The following is a 13,431-nucleotide window of genomic DNA, read 5'->3' as shown; positions in this document are numbered from 1 at the left end:
TCGTTAGAGGGTAATTGAATATCGTTTAATTTCTTACTTACTCTAGTGGTCAAAATACATTATGTGTACATTGGCTTTAAAATGCCTTGCGTCGTGGCAACCCCATCGTAATAATGGCATGTATACTGGTCTGGTTGGTTCTTAGCAAAAATTGGAGCAGGATCATATCAGTCTCGATCCAGGCAGTGGCTGGATAAAGGCCTCCCGAAAGGAAAGATGGCAGTGTCTTCCCTTCAGATTTTGTCACCTAGAGCCTCTCTATTACCATAGAAGTTATTTCTTTATTCATTAACGTTACAGAGTGACCCACTACTTGGTAACTATGGTGGGTTGTTTGCTACTAATCACAAGCAATAAATCTTTAGAGTCTGTGTCTTCACTCTTTTCTGCAGATTTTCACAGTTCCGTTATTTGTCCTCTCCTTTGCATAATTGCATTGTTACACTGAGAAACGTGTATTACAAATAATAAGTTTTGGAAAAGGGAGACAAATATTACTATGTTACTAAGAAGAAAGTAACAGGCGATTGGAAAGATTTCAGTAGAAAAAGAGGCCGTTTTACATGGCTGTTTCAAGTGGGACGGCTTCGGTAAACACTTCGAGTCTGTCTCACCTGGAGTAGCGTATTATGCTGAGGTTACTATTATACAGGACGAATCTTATTAATATTTAGAACCTCCCAAATCGACGAAGATGACACTGAGACAAATAATTTAATATCAGACACATGAGGCTGCACATGTCGGAAAATACCCGAAAAGTGGACAAATGTGAGCCATGTGACATCACCGGTTGACTTACCTCGCCGCAGGTGCAGCGGTTGAGCCCACTGGTGCGTGGCACCTCGTCATCCCGACCCAAGTATTCGTGTCGGTGTGACTCGGGACCAACGTGCAAGACTTGAACGCGTGGGGATCAGGGTTCGAATCTTGCATCTGGCAAGAAGTATGTTTTTCACTGCAGAATCAATTATGTTTTTACATTGAGGTAAGAGCTATTATTTCATTTACCGGTCTCCGAGTCTCCACTGGTTTCTTGCCAAGTAGGATCGACAAGCGCAATCGCTGCACTTGTGCCGAGGTACGTTATTGGTGACGTCACATGTTCAACGAGTGTCATCCACATTTGGGGTATTTCCCGACATTTGCAGCCCCGTGTGTCTTACATTAAATTACTTGTCTCAGCGTCATTTATGTCGCTTCGGGGGTTTTTAAACAATAATAATAGTCGCCTTGTATATGTGTATGTCATGACATTAGTTTTACCTTTTTTGTGTGTGAAGTACGATATTATTGAAACTTCCTGACAGATTAAAATTTCGTGTCTGACCGAGGCTCGAACTAGGGATCTCTGCCTTTCGCGGGCAAATGGTTTACCAGATGAGCTACCAAATTGTTATATTATTTATTTCTGCAATTATGTTCTCCATTTGCCCGGGCCATACACGGGAGAGGAGCCTATGAAGGGTGACCTCAGCCTCATCTCCCCGAAGGGCGCTTCTTATCTGTGTTGTGCATTAGTGTAGTAGTATAGTCAAATATTATTATACGGCATATGTATTTTCATGTTTAATATTATGTTTTACGATCTGCATCTCATACAGTTTACATACTGATATCGTAACACACTTGCTTACACCCGTTACGTGACGAAAAAATGAGTAAACAATCGTCTAGAATGCATTTGTGTAGTAGGTCTACAGGGTGTTACTAAAAGGTACGGCCAAACTTTCAGGAAACATTCCTCACACACAAAGAAAGAAAATATGTTATGTGGACATGTGTCCGGAAACGCTTACTTTCCATGTTAGAGCTCATTTCATTACTTCTCTTCAAATCACATTAATCATGGGATGGAAACACACAGCAACAGAACGTACCAGCGTGACTTCAAACACTTTGTTACAGGAAATGTTCAAAATGTCCTCCGTTAGCGAGGATACATGCATCTACCCTCCATCGCATGGAATCCCTGATGCGCTGATGCAGCCCTGGAGAATGGCGTATTGTATCACAGCCGTCCACAATACGAGCACAAAGAGTCTCTACATTTGGTACCGGGGTTGCGTAGACAAGAGCTTTCAAATGCCCCCATAAATGAAAGTCAAGAGGGTTGAGGTCAGGAGAGCGTGGAGGCCATGGAATTGGTCCGCCTCTACCAATCCATCGGTCACCGAATCTGTTGTTGAGAAGCGTACGAACCCTTCGACTGAAATGTGCAGGAGCTCCATCGTGCATGAACCACATGTTGTGTCGTACTTGTAAAGGCACATGTTCTAGCAGCACAGGTGGTGAATCGAGGAAGTACAGTACATACTGACGAAACTAAAATGAGCTCTAACATGGAAATTAAGCGTTTCCGGACACATGTCCACATAAAATCTTTTCTTTATTTGTATGTGAGGAATGTTTCCTGAAAGTTTGGCCGTACCTTTTTGTAACACCCTGTATACCTGGCGTATTAACTGGGCAATGGGGCCGTCCGCGGTGGTCTAGCGGTTCTAGGCGCTCAGTCCGGAACCGCGGGACTGCTACGGTCGCACGTTCGAATCCTGCCTCGGGCATGGATGTGTGTGATGTCCTTAGTTAGGCTTAAGTAGTTCTAAGTTCTAGGGGACTGATGACCACAGATGTTAAGTCCCATAGTGCTCAGAGTCATTTGAACCATTCAATAGTTAAGGCGCATAGTGCTCAGAGACATTTGAACCATTTTTTGGGCAATGGGCATTCGGTGTTTTAGAAGCATCTTCTACTACGATCACCAGGTTACATGCCAGATATGTGTGCCCACTCCACACGGTAACTCGGCAGGTCACGCGGGGCCGGTGACTTGTTCTGTAGCTAGGTTGGCGCTCTGACCCGATGGCGGGTCACTGAGCAGCAGGTACGCACCTGCAGGATGTAGCCGCGGGCGTAGTCGTCCAGCGACCAGCCGAAGCCGGCGAGCACGTGCAGCAGCTCGTCGCGGCGCAGCACGGAGAAGAGCCTGTCCAGCAGGATCTTGAGCCTGATGGGCAGCGCCTGGCAGCCGTACAGCACGAGGCTCGCGATGTCGAAGGCGGCATTCGCCTGCACCGTCGTCTGGCCGCCCAGCTTGTCCAGCGCTGCAACACAACCACACGAGTCTTCCAGCACTCTGGCGGACGCTAAACGTCGGATTCCTGTGCAGCATCTGACGCACGCGCCTGCTGTTTCGCGTCTGCCACACTGTACTGCTAAAGATGGCATTACGACGGTCACTCCAAAAGAAATGCACACTATTTTGGTAAAAATACAGTTTTCATTCTGCATGTGTGAAAGTTATACAGGTAGATACCTCCTTCCCGCTTGTTTTCAAACTTAGTTCAACCTGTTCCCGCGAGTGACGCCGTCACAGCATGTCTTCAAGATGGTTGCTAAACTTGACGTTCGTCAGAAGCCACGTGCTATCATAGAATTCGTGTGCTGTGAAAACGAAACAGTAGGAAACATCCACAAGAGGTTGAAAAAGGTGTATGGAGATGCTGCTGTCGATCGCAGGACAGTTAGTCGGTCGGCAAGCAGGTTACGTGATGAAAGCGGGCACGGCAATATTGGGGATTGTCCTCGCAGCGGCAGGCCTCATACTGCACACACTCCAATGTGTAGAGAGTTAACGAATTGGTGACTGCTGACAGATGTATCACAGTGAACGAATTGTCACGCTACATTGGGATAGGGGAGGGAAGTGTTTGCAGAATACTGAAAGTGTTGGCGTTAAAAAAGGTTTGTGCCAGGTGGGTTCCCAGGATGTTGACAGTGGCTCACAAAGAAACAAGAAAAACGGTATGCAGCGAACTTTTGGAACAGTACGAGAATGGTGGAGATACATTTCTTGGAAGAATTGTGACAGGTGATGAAACATGGCTCCATCATTTTTCACCAGAGACGAAGAGGCAATCAATGGAGTGGCATCGTGCAAATTCACCCAAGAAAAATAATTCAAACCCACACCTTCTGCTGGAAAAGTTATAGCTACGGGGTTTTTCGGTTCCGAAGGACTCTTGCTTGTGGACAACATACCAAGTGGAACCATCATAAATTCTGATGCATATGTGACGACACTGAAGAAACTTCAAGCTCGACTGAGTCGTGTTCGACCAAATCGGCAAAAGTAGGATGTTTTGCTGTTGCACGACAATGCAAGCCCACATGTCAGTGAAAAAACCATGGAAGCGATCACAAAACTCGAATGGACGACACTGAAACACCCGTCTTACAGTCCTGACCTGGCTCCATATGACTACTATCTCTTTGGGAAACTGAATCACTGTCTTCATAGAACAAGGCTTGAAGATGATGACTCCCTTGTGAACGCTGCCAAACAGTGGCTCCAACAGGTTGATCCAGAATTTTACCGTGCGGGTATACAGGCGCTGGTTCCAAGATGACGTAAGGCAGTGGAGAAGGAGGGAAATTATGTGGAGAAATGAAAATATTGTTCCTAAAGGATGTATCTACACACTGCAAAACTTTCCAAAATGTAGAATAAAAGATGGATTTTATAAAAAATCGTGTACATTTCTTTTGGAGTGACCCTCGTATATGGGACAGTGTCCCGCGATGCGTCTTCTTATCTACGGCTGACTCTAGTGCAGCGGTATAGACGCAGCAGCGGAGGAAGACAAGGGAGCACGTCTGAGGAAAGTACTGTTTACGATGGTAAAAGATGAAAAGCTGGTGAAAATGGTTTCAAAATTTCCTTGCATGTGCGACGTATCCTTACCATTATAGAAGGATCGAACTGTGAAGAATATCGCTGGGAGCGAAATAGCAGATTTTGGGAAGAGAACAAGTAAGAAAATTACTATACATTTCCAGTTTATTCGTATTGTTTACTACTTTATTTTCGAACAATTAATGCGTATTATAATATTGCATTTTCCATTTATTATTGATTTATCATTACAATAATGAGGAATACACGAATTGAATATCAGAACCTGCTGCGTATTATACAAGTTTAATTCATAAGAATATCCAAACATGTTTAAAAAGGTATTCAATAACCCGAAAAACTCCGAAACCCACAGAGTCCTGATAACTTCACTACTTTGCCAGGGTGTTATCCCTGCACCCACATGGATGCTGAAGTATTTTGTAAACGAATATCACACGGAAAAATCCCATCAGCATTCGCATAACCGCCACCCCCCCTAACGGTCCAAGATTTTCAGTAGGTAGTGGTTTAATTCAAAAGGAGGCTCTTTTTCCTCTCTAAGGATGCATTTCTAAGTAAATTGTGTAAACAGCAAGTAACGATAACAAAAATATCAGTCTTTTCTGGCACTGGAATACTCGGCGAATCACATGTGAGAAATTTTTGACTTAAGAGGCCGTAGGCTTTTTCAGAGCTCTTGAAAAACAGTAGTTACAAATACCAATTTTGTCAGTTCCAGAACTCCGACGAGACAAGGCTTTCATCATGTCTGGACATAATCGAAACGCCTCGTCGCCTACAAAACCATGTGGCACTAATATTTCCGAATTCGGCAATGCAGTAGGGCGGAGGAAACATCTTACCACTTGCATGTCATTTCCCGATATTACTTTTGTCACAAATTCCAGGGTTGCCTTCCTTCCCTTACGACCTGACACCAAAGAAAGCGAATCTGCAGTTTGCGTCAACCAAAGCAACAGGGACGGTGGATAAAAAAATTTTTATAATTGTAATATAATGAGCCTCATATCGTAGGAAAAAAATTGCACATGTCTTCCATGTCCTTCTTGATATCTTCTCTGACGAGATAAAATGCGTATTGAACTGCGATATGTTCAACTTGAAATACTCCAGAAATTTCTGGTCATTTTTTTACCAAATGCCGGCTGATGAGATTATCAAAACAACCTTCCTCATTTCTTTTTCGGGAAATAGGCGGTGTTTCAGCATGTCACTCGCATAGCTGTAGTGAATTTCTTCATCTTCAAATTCTTCTAACATTGCATACAACGACGTACCGCGCTCACTCATCCTTTCGGTACAGACAGATGAGGGCAACTAGCTCCGTGCGCTGACGCTGTACAGGAATCGCCAGCCAAGCGTCGGCCGCGCTACGTCAGACGCATAACGGTAGACGCATGCTTCAAACGCTGCGTAAGGATCCCATCTTAACGAATGCCTCGCCTCGGCAACAGGATGGCCGTCACAGGATCTCACTTATCCAGTATCCTACAGCAGAAAATTCGTGACAGCTGGGAACCTTATTGTCACTATTATACTGAAGCACAAATGACAGCAGATGAAAATTAAAATCGTGTACAGAGCTTCGATACCGCTGAGATTTAGCCACAGAGACGCAAACGAAGTCACGTTACGCAACTCGTTGAAGTAGACGAGCAGAGCAGCCGTTCCAAGCTCTCTGCAACTGTCAGGGATTTTCTTACACCGACGGTTACACTTGTGACCTTCCACGAAACAAAAATATTTGCAAATTCCTAGTCTCTTGCTGTTCTCCACCTACGCAAAACACTGTCCTCTGAGCACAACTGAGCGCTCTGTTGCGATTACGAAAATGGCGTAGCTCCTCCTTTTGTCAGACTCATAACCTATCCCTTAAAAATTAAAATAATTGGTGGTCTCCTTCTGTCAAACAGTAAAATAAATGCTCCCATGTTCTCTCACTTTTTTTTTCCTTGTGTCTCCGTTCGTTAACCACTCTACTCAGTTTCTTTACCTCTCTCTTGATTATTTACATTCTTCCATGTTCCTCTTTCAGCTCTCTCACTTCTGTTACATCCACTGCTGCCCGTGCCCTCTATTTCCATCAAGCTGCCTGTAATTTGTCTTCGTCGTTCTATTTTTCAGAAACTAACGTTTTTCTCCTACAGCTACAACTGTTACCATTAATTACGTGACACTTATACGTAAGTGGTATCCACAATAAATGTAACACATAAGGGCCCTCATGAACATAACATAGACAGAATTCTCGATTGGTAGAATGAGAGTGCCTGATGGCCCTAATCTTGCTACGATCAATAAATAAATGAGAATAAGAGGAGCTTTAAACGCGAACATTTACGTCAGGCTTTACCGTGACTGTTATTGACATTAAATGAAACAACAAGTTTACTGTTACCAGTCACCGTTTTATTTATTTCCACGACGCGTTTCAAAGGTTTAAACCTCCATCCTCGGGTGGATTTACATTAGTTAGTATGACATTTGTGTGTGTGTCGTGTTACGATTTTTTGGAGGAACTTGTGGCACTGCCTCCAGTGGTCACAGGTTCTTTCCGCTGTCGTAAAAAATGGTTCAAATGGCTCTAAGCACTATGGCACTCAACATCTGTGGTCATAAGTCCCCTAGAACTTAGAACTACTTAAACCTAACTAACCTAAGGACATCACACACATCCATGCCCGAGGCAGGATTCGAACCTGCGACCGTAGCGGTCACGCGGTTCCAGACTGAAGCGCCTTTAACCGCACGGCCACACCGGCCGGCCCGCTGTCGTAACACATCACATGTATACAGTATACATGTGATGTGTTACGACTGTGAAAGGAACCTGTGGCCACTGGAGGCAGTGCCGCAAGTTCCTCCAAAAAATCGTAACACGACACACACACAAATGTCATACTAACTAACGTAAATCCACCCGATGATGGAGGTTTAAACCTTTGAAACGCGTCGTGGAAATAAATAAAACGGTGACTGGTAACAGTAAACTTGTTGTTTCACTTAATAAGAGGAACGTCATTAAAGAATGGAAACTAAACAAACTGTGGATTATTAAGAATAAATCAAGAAAAGAAAGGATGCAGTGGCTTTTAAAGAGATCGTATGTATGAAATTATGAACTTCAATAACTGGAGTGATAAAATAGTGACTGATTTGAAGTACAGTTACAAAAGACGTCACGTTGTTTTTACTGCGGGGAGAACGCACTTAGACTGCAGATCGACCAATTTACAAGTCATCACCAGGTGTATACAGTAAAAATTCGAGTTCGTATGACTAGATATGTTAAAGCTCCGGAACAATGAAACATGAAGCACAGAGGCAATCAAAAGGAACAGCGTCAGAATCGTTAGGAAAAATTAAATTCGTATTTATTTCATATTTTTCTCCATCCAGTACTGTCAAGGAACATTTTATGTTGATTGAGGTGCTATTGAAGGGAGATATCAGTTACACAAATTAGACCAATGTGCTAACAGACAAACGGAAGGAATTCGTTGCTGACACGGCTTAAAGAGCTGAAATTACCAGTATCACTATATTGTGGTTTCTCTACAATGCCGCGAGCTAACGATCAGCGTTTTCATCTGGTAATTCAAATGCTTCGACTTCAATCTCACGAGCTGATAAGACTTTTCCAAAAGATTATTGTGGCGGCCAAAAGACTTCCCGTATGTAACCCACTTGATCTTGAAAGCACAGTCATGGTGAGGACTGTGGAACATGTATCGGAAAAATGCGGAAATTCATATCTATTTTTCTATGAATACACCTTTTTAATCTTTTTGTGACCATTTTAGGTCGACGTAAAGAGTGTTTTAGCTTTATTGACTTATTCTAATCGAAGCCGACATTCCTAAACTGAATAATGTCCCAAGAAGGCATACTGAAGTATGAGTCGCTTTTCAAATGGCCAAAGATGGTAACAGATTAACTAGACTGCAGAATTTAAATGCAGTTTAGAGAAGATAATCTCTTTCCGTGTAATGCAAGTAGTTTCTTTTGTGCGTGAAGTCTGTGAAGATCATGTAAGAGTGAGACAGATTTTTCTCTACTGTGAAGGTGTTTTACGAGAGATCACGTGAAACATACGATGACTGCAAAAAGCAACAGATTTAGGGAAACTAAATGTGAGGTTAGTATAGTTTAGTAAAATCTTAGTAAACGAATGACTATTTCGTTACAAGATTATCTTAAATATCTTTCATGTGGATTGTCCACTGCATATAAAAGTAACTTAAAATTTTTTAATTGTGTCACTAAAACAATCGAATTGAAGTTTTGATTTGTGTTAAGAGTTTACATGATTTACTATAAAACACAAGTATATTTTTTGTGGAATCACAGTCTCGAAGAATTTCTTAAATTATTTGATATTCGTCAACGGCTGTACTGTTTATTACAACATCCACCACTGCAGTTTCGACCTTAGGTCATTTTCAACTGGTTACAGGTGCTGGAAATACAGCAATAATCAACATTAACAAAAAAATTAAAATGCGAGAAGCCTCTAATGGTTCGTGTCAGTATTAGTCATATGGATGATAATTAATTGAAACCCTCAGCTCCCGACAGGTCCTATCGACATAGATAGAGACATACATCGATGGGGACAGCTGAAAATGTGTGACCCGACCGGGACCTCCTGCTTACATGGCAGACGCTCTAACGATCTTTTTTTTTTTCGATGTAGTTCGTTGCGTTTGGTCTGGGCGGACGTCACAAGACATCCGCTCAAGTTGATCGTTGGATCGTTGATTCTTTGACTCAGTTTATTATTACAGAGAGCACGCAGCCCTCTGACCGAACACGCTGAGCTACTGTGCCGGCTCTGAGCCACCGAGCACACAGATAAACAGTACGACTGCCGGGACTTATCCCTTGCACGCTTCCCCATCTATGTATGTCAACAACACCTGTCGGCAGCTGAGGGTTTCAATTAATTATCATTTATTCTAGAGAAGCTGCACTGTCATCAATGGTATCTGTTCTTTCGAGAACAGTTACTATCTTCGTATTTAGTCATATAGAGTATCGGTGTGTGATGGATGGGATAAACACTCATGAAAGCAAATTCGTGCTCGCTGCAGACGTCATACCGTAATGATAGCATTTCCGCCATCAACAGTAATCATCGTGATTTCGAAGAAGCAAATGCTGCCATTTCAGAAATTTTGTACAGCTGTGGTATCTGGCCAAAGGTAAGTAATCGTGTGATAACATTATAACAGTAATTATCTACTGAAAGTTTTTGGTGTTATGTAGGAATAAACTGCCTGTGCGGTGTAAGGTAAGGGACAAAAATAAATAAAGATGACTGCGCACACGTTAAGGCTTGACATTTGCTTGTTAGTATGATTAATAACAACTACATACAAATCTTCAAACTGACAGTGGTCTCTCAGTCAAATCAGTCCCGAGAACATCATTGTAAGATGGCTGTTGAATGACTCATAATATTTACGAAGACAGAATGAGTGCTCTTGAACCTCTTTCGCTGTCGAGTGGCATTGACCATAGAGGTGGGAGAGACCCGCCTGATATTATGCAGGCCCTCGCTGGCGATCAAACACAAATCGTGCGTTGCTCCCGGGATGAAAGGGCACGCAACACGCGCCTCTGTTTCGTTAAGGAGACAGCGCTCGGTGATTGAGCGCCATGTTCCGGGGGCCCGCCAGCGCCTCCCCCGTGGGAGTGGCCCGTGGCCTCGTTTAGGCGGGGCCCGCTTTGTCCGGTGACAAAGGGCGCTTCCTGCCGGCGCAGGGAGCCGCCCTCCGCCCTGGTGCAAGGGTTGCGACGCGCACGGCAGCACGGCGCAGCATATGTACGGGCGGGGTAGGGGACAGGGCACTGGGGGCGCCTTTGTGGGCAGCTGCAGCGGTCGCGACAGCCAATGACACGGGCCGCCTCGAAAGCCTGCTCAAGCGAGCAGTCCCCGTCCCGGTGTCCCACAGGCGGAGGGGGGCGCGAGGCGACTGCTGCCACTTAACGGACGGCCCACCAGCGCCGCTGCGAATGCTGCACCCGCGGGCTCCCGTTCTCTGCGTCACTCGAAGCTGCAAGTCAAGCCCCTTGCACAGCTGCAGTGCTTAACTAGCAAAGCTACTCACGCACCAGCGAAGCTACGGTACCGATTCTGCGAGAGAAAATTTGGATATCATTACGGTCGTCCACTAGTACAATCCCCTAGGCTGTGGCCAGCAAGGAGACCGCACAGCAGTCAGATTTTTGGTTGGGGGGCGGGTTGTTTGGGGAAGGAGACCAGTCAGCGAGGTAATCGGTCTCGCCGGCCGGGGTGGCCGAGCGGTTCTAGGCGCTACAGTCTGGAACCGCGCGACCGCTTCGGTCGCAGGTTCGAGTCCTGCCTCGGGGACTGATGACCTTCGAAGTTAAGTCCCATAGTGCTCAGAGCCATTAATCGGTCTCATCGGATTAGGGAAGGACGGCGAAGGAAGTCGGCCGTGCCCTCTCAAAGGAACCATCTTGGCATTTGCCTGGAGCGATTTAGGGGAATCACGGAAAAGCTAAATCAGAATGGCCGCACGCGGGATTGAACCGTCGTCCTCTGATTGTTGCAACTTTTTTTTGTATATACGAGGTGTTTCAGAAGTGATGGTCAATATTCAGAGATATGACAGGAACGATCATTCGAAACAAAATAGTCACATAAACAGGGGGTCTAAACCGCTTAGCTTATGGCCTACGAACAAATCTTGATCTTCGATACATTGAAACAGATCTCTTCTACAAGAAGCTCTTAGCTTCCCATATTTTGGGAAGCGATAGTATGGACCAAAACAAGGAAAAAGTGTCCAAGTAAATGTGTGCTCTAAAATGGATACCTGAAAAGTTAAGAGCACTTGTTCATTCGACGAGTCGTGTTTCAACTAGCGAAGATAAAAAAGAGCTCATAGCTCTTGATCTATGCGTTATGTTTACTGGAGATCGGTACAGTATATTGCGCGCTAAAGCCAAAGGTACTAACTTCGAGCCTCGGTCCGACACGCAGGATTAATCTGTGTGGTAGACAAGTGATCACCGCCGGTTGGTGGACGTCACAAGAAAAGCATTCTATGGACTGCGTTCTGCGTTGTAGCGAAAACCTGTAGCCGGTCGGCGTGGCGCCTGCAGAAGGCAGGTACTTCCTCTTGGCGGTCGGCGGAGAGGAGCTGCGGACGTCAGTAAACGGCCGTCCGCCGCTGAAAAGGCGGCGAGTGACCCGCCGGCCGCCTCCGCCGCCGCCGCCGGTTTATTTACGGAGGCAGAGGGGAGGCAGCGACAAGGCCGGCCTGTCGGCTGCGCGCACAGCGCCGCCTCTGTCTGCCGCCGCCGCCGCCGCCGCCCCCCTGCCGCCCCCGCACCCCTCTGTCCAGCCGGCCAAGCCTCTGGCCACTGTTCCCCGTGGGGCTGCACAAGAAATACAGGTTCACCCCAAGCCTGAAGATGGGTCCACTCTCGTCATAATGCCACCAGAGGGGCCGTGAATTCCCCCCATGATTTATCTTAGAAGATCGACCGAAGAAAGGCAGACCTACATTTATAGCATTTGTAGGATTCCGTAACAACAACAAGGGAACACTTATAGGATCTGTAGGTCTTAAACTTAATTTTCTTCGAGGCATTTGAGTCTCATCTTTATCTGCGATAATGATAGAAGAAAAAAATGGTTCAAATGGCTCTGAGCACTATGGGACTTAACATCTATGGTCATCAGTCCCCTAGAACTTAGAACTACTTAAACCTAACTAACCTAAGGACAGCACACAACACCCAGCCATCACGAGGCAGAGAAAATCCCTGACCCCGCCGGGAATCGAACCCGGGAACCCGGGCGTGCGAAGCGAGAACGCTACCGCATGACCACGAGATGCGGGCTAATGATAGAAGAAGAAATGAATTAACATTTGTGCCGCCCCCAGAACTTGAACCCATGTCTCGTTGCTTACTAGGCAGGAATGCTAGCCATTCCACTACCAGAGCACTGTACACAATATTGCCGCACAGATTTTGTCGAATGCCCTCCCTAACACATGCCTCATATCTTCAGTTTATTTTCCCTTTCTGAGATCGCCACTATTGCTGAAAATCTCATGCACTGGAATAGCACCCCAGATTTTTTCGTAATAGGGAACCCCTATACCTCAGAGGTAGTGCTGCAGTGGTGTAATGGCTAGCGTTCCTACCTACGGGTTCAAGTCCTGGCCGTAACACAAGTTTCAATTTATTTCTTCAACATCCATCAATATTGTAGACAATGATGAGACTCAAACGTCTCGAGAAAAAATTAGTTATAAGATCTATAGATGACTTACACCTGAGGTACAGTATTTCTCCAGTAAGTCCAACGCTAGGGTGCTATTCCAGTGCCGGAGAGCCTCGGCAATAGTGGCGATCTAAGAAAGGGAAAATAAACTGAAGATATGAACTGAAGTTTGTGTTAGGGGGGGGGGGGGGAGGCACAGGATGTGGGCGGTCCGTGCAAAAGTGTAAGCTATAGTGCTGCTGTGTTGTAATGGCTAGCATTCCTACTAGTAAGCAAAGAGACCCGGGTTCAAGTCCCCGACCGTCGCACAAATTTCAGTTCATTTATTCAGCTTCCATCATTATCGTACTGACAGGATAAGTTTCTTGTGTACCTGTTCGACTATTAAGACCCTTTTCGTCACGAACAGATGGAGGTACCAAGCTCAAATTTGTGTCAGGCACCTTGGTGGTGCAAAGAGTTTAAC

At 45.2% G+C, this 13,431-nt stretch overlaps 1 protein-coding gene across 1 annotated transcript in view; it reads right to left on the bottom strand.

The window, feature by feature from the left end:
• Positions 1 to 13,431, bottom strand: part of LOC126095662 (zinc finger protein basonuclin-2-like) — a 128,443-nt gene that overhangs the window by 11,302 nt on the left and 103,710 nt on the right. The window contains exon 4 of the mRNA XM_049910419.1: positions 2,893 to 3,104. Coding sequence (XP_049766376.1) covers positions 2,893 to 3,104 — 212 coding nt within the window. The remainder of the gene's footprint in view (positions 1 to 2,892; positions 3,105 to 13,431) is intronic.

The sequence above is a fragment of the Schistocerca cancellata genome, chromosome 8 (genome assembly GCF_023864275.1).
Source record: "Schistocerca cancellata isolate TAMUIC-IGC-003103 chromosome 8, iqSchCanc2.1, whole genome shotgun sequence".
NCBI lineage: Eukaryota > Metazoa > Arthropoda > Insecta > Orthoptera > Acrididae > Schistocerca > Schistocerca cancellata.
Note: the sequence above shows the minus strand (reverse complement) of the source record. Positions and strands in the feature narration are given on the sequence as shown.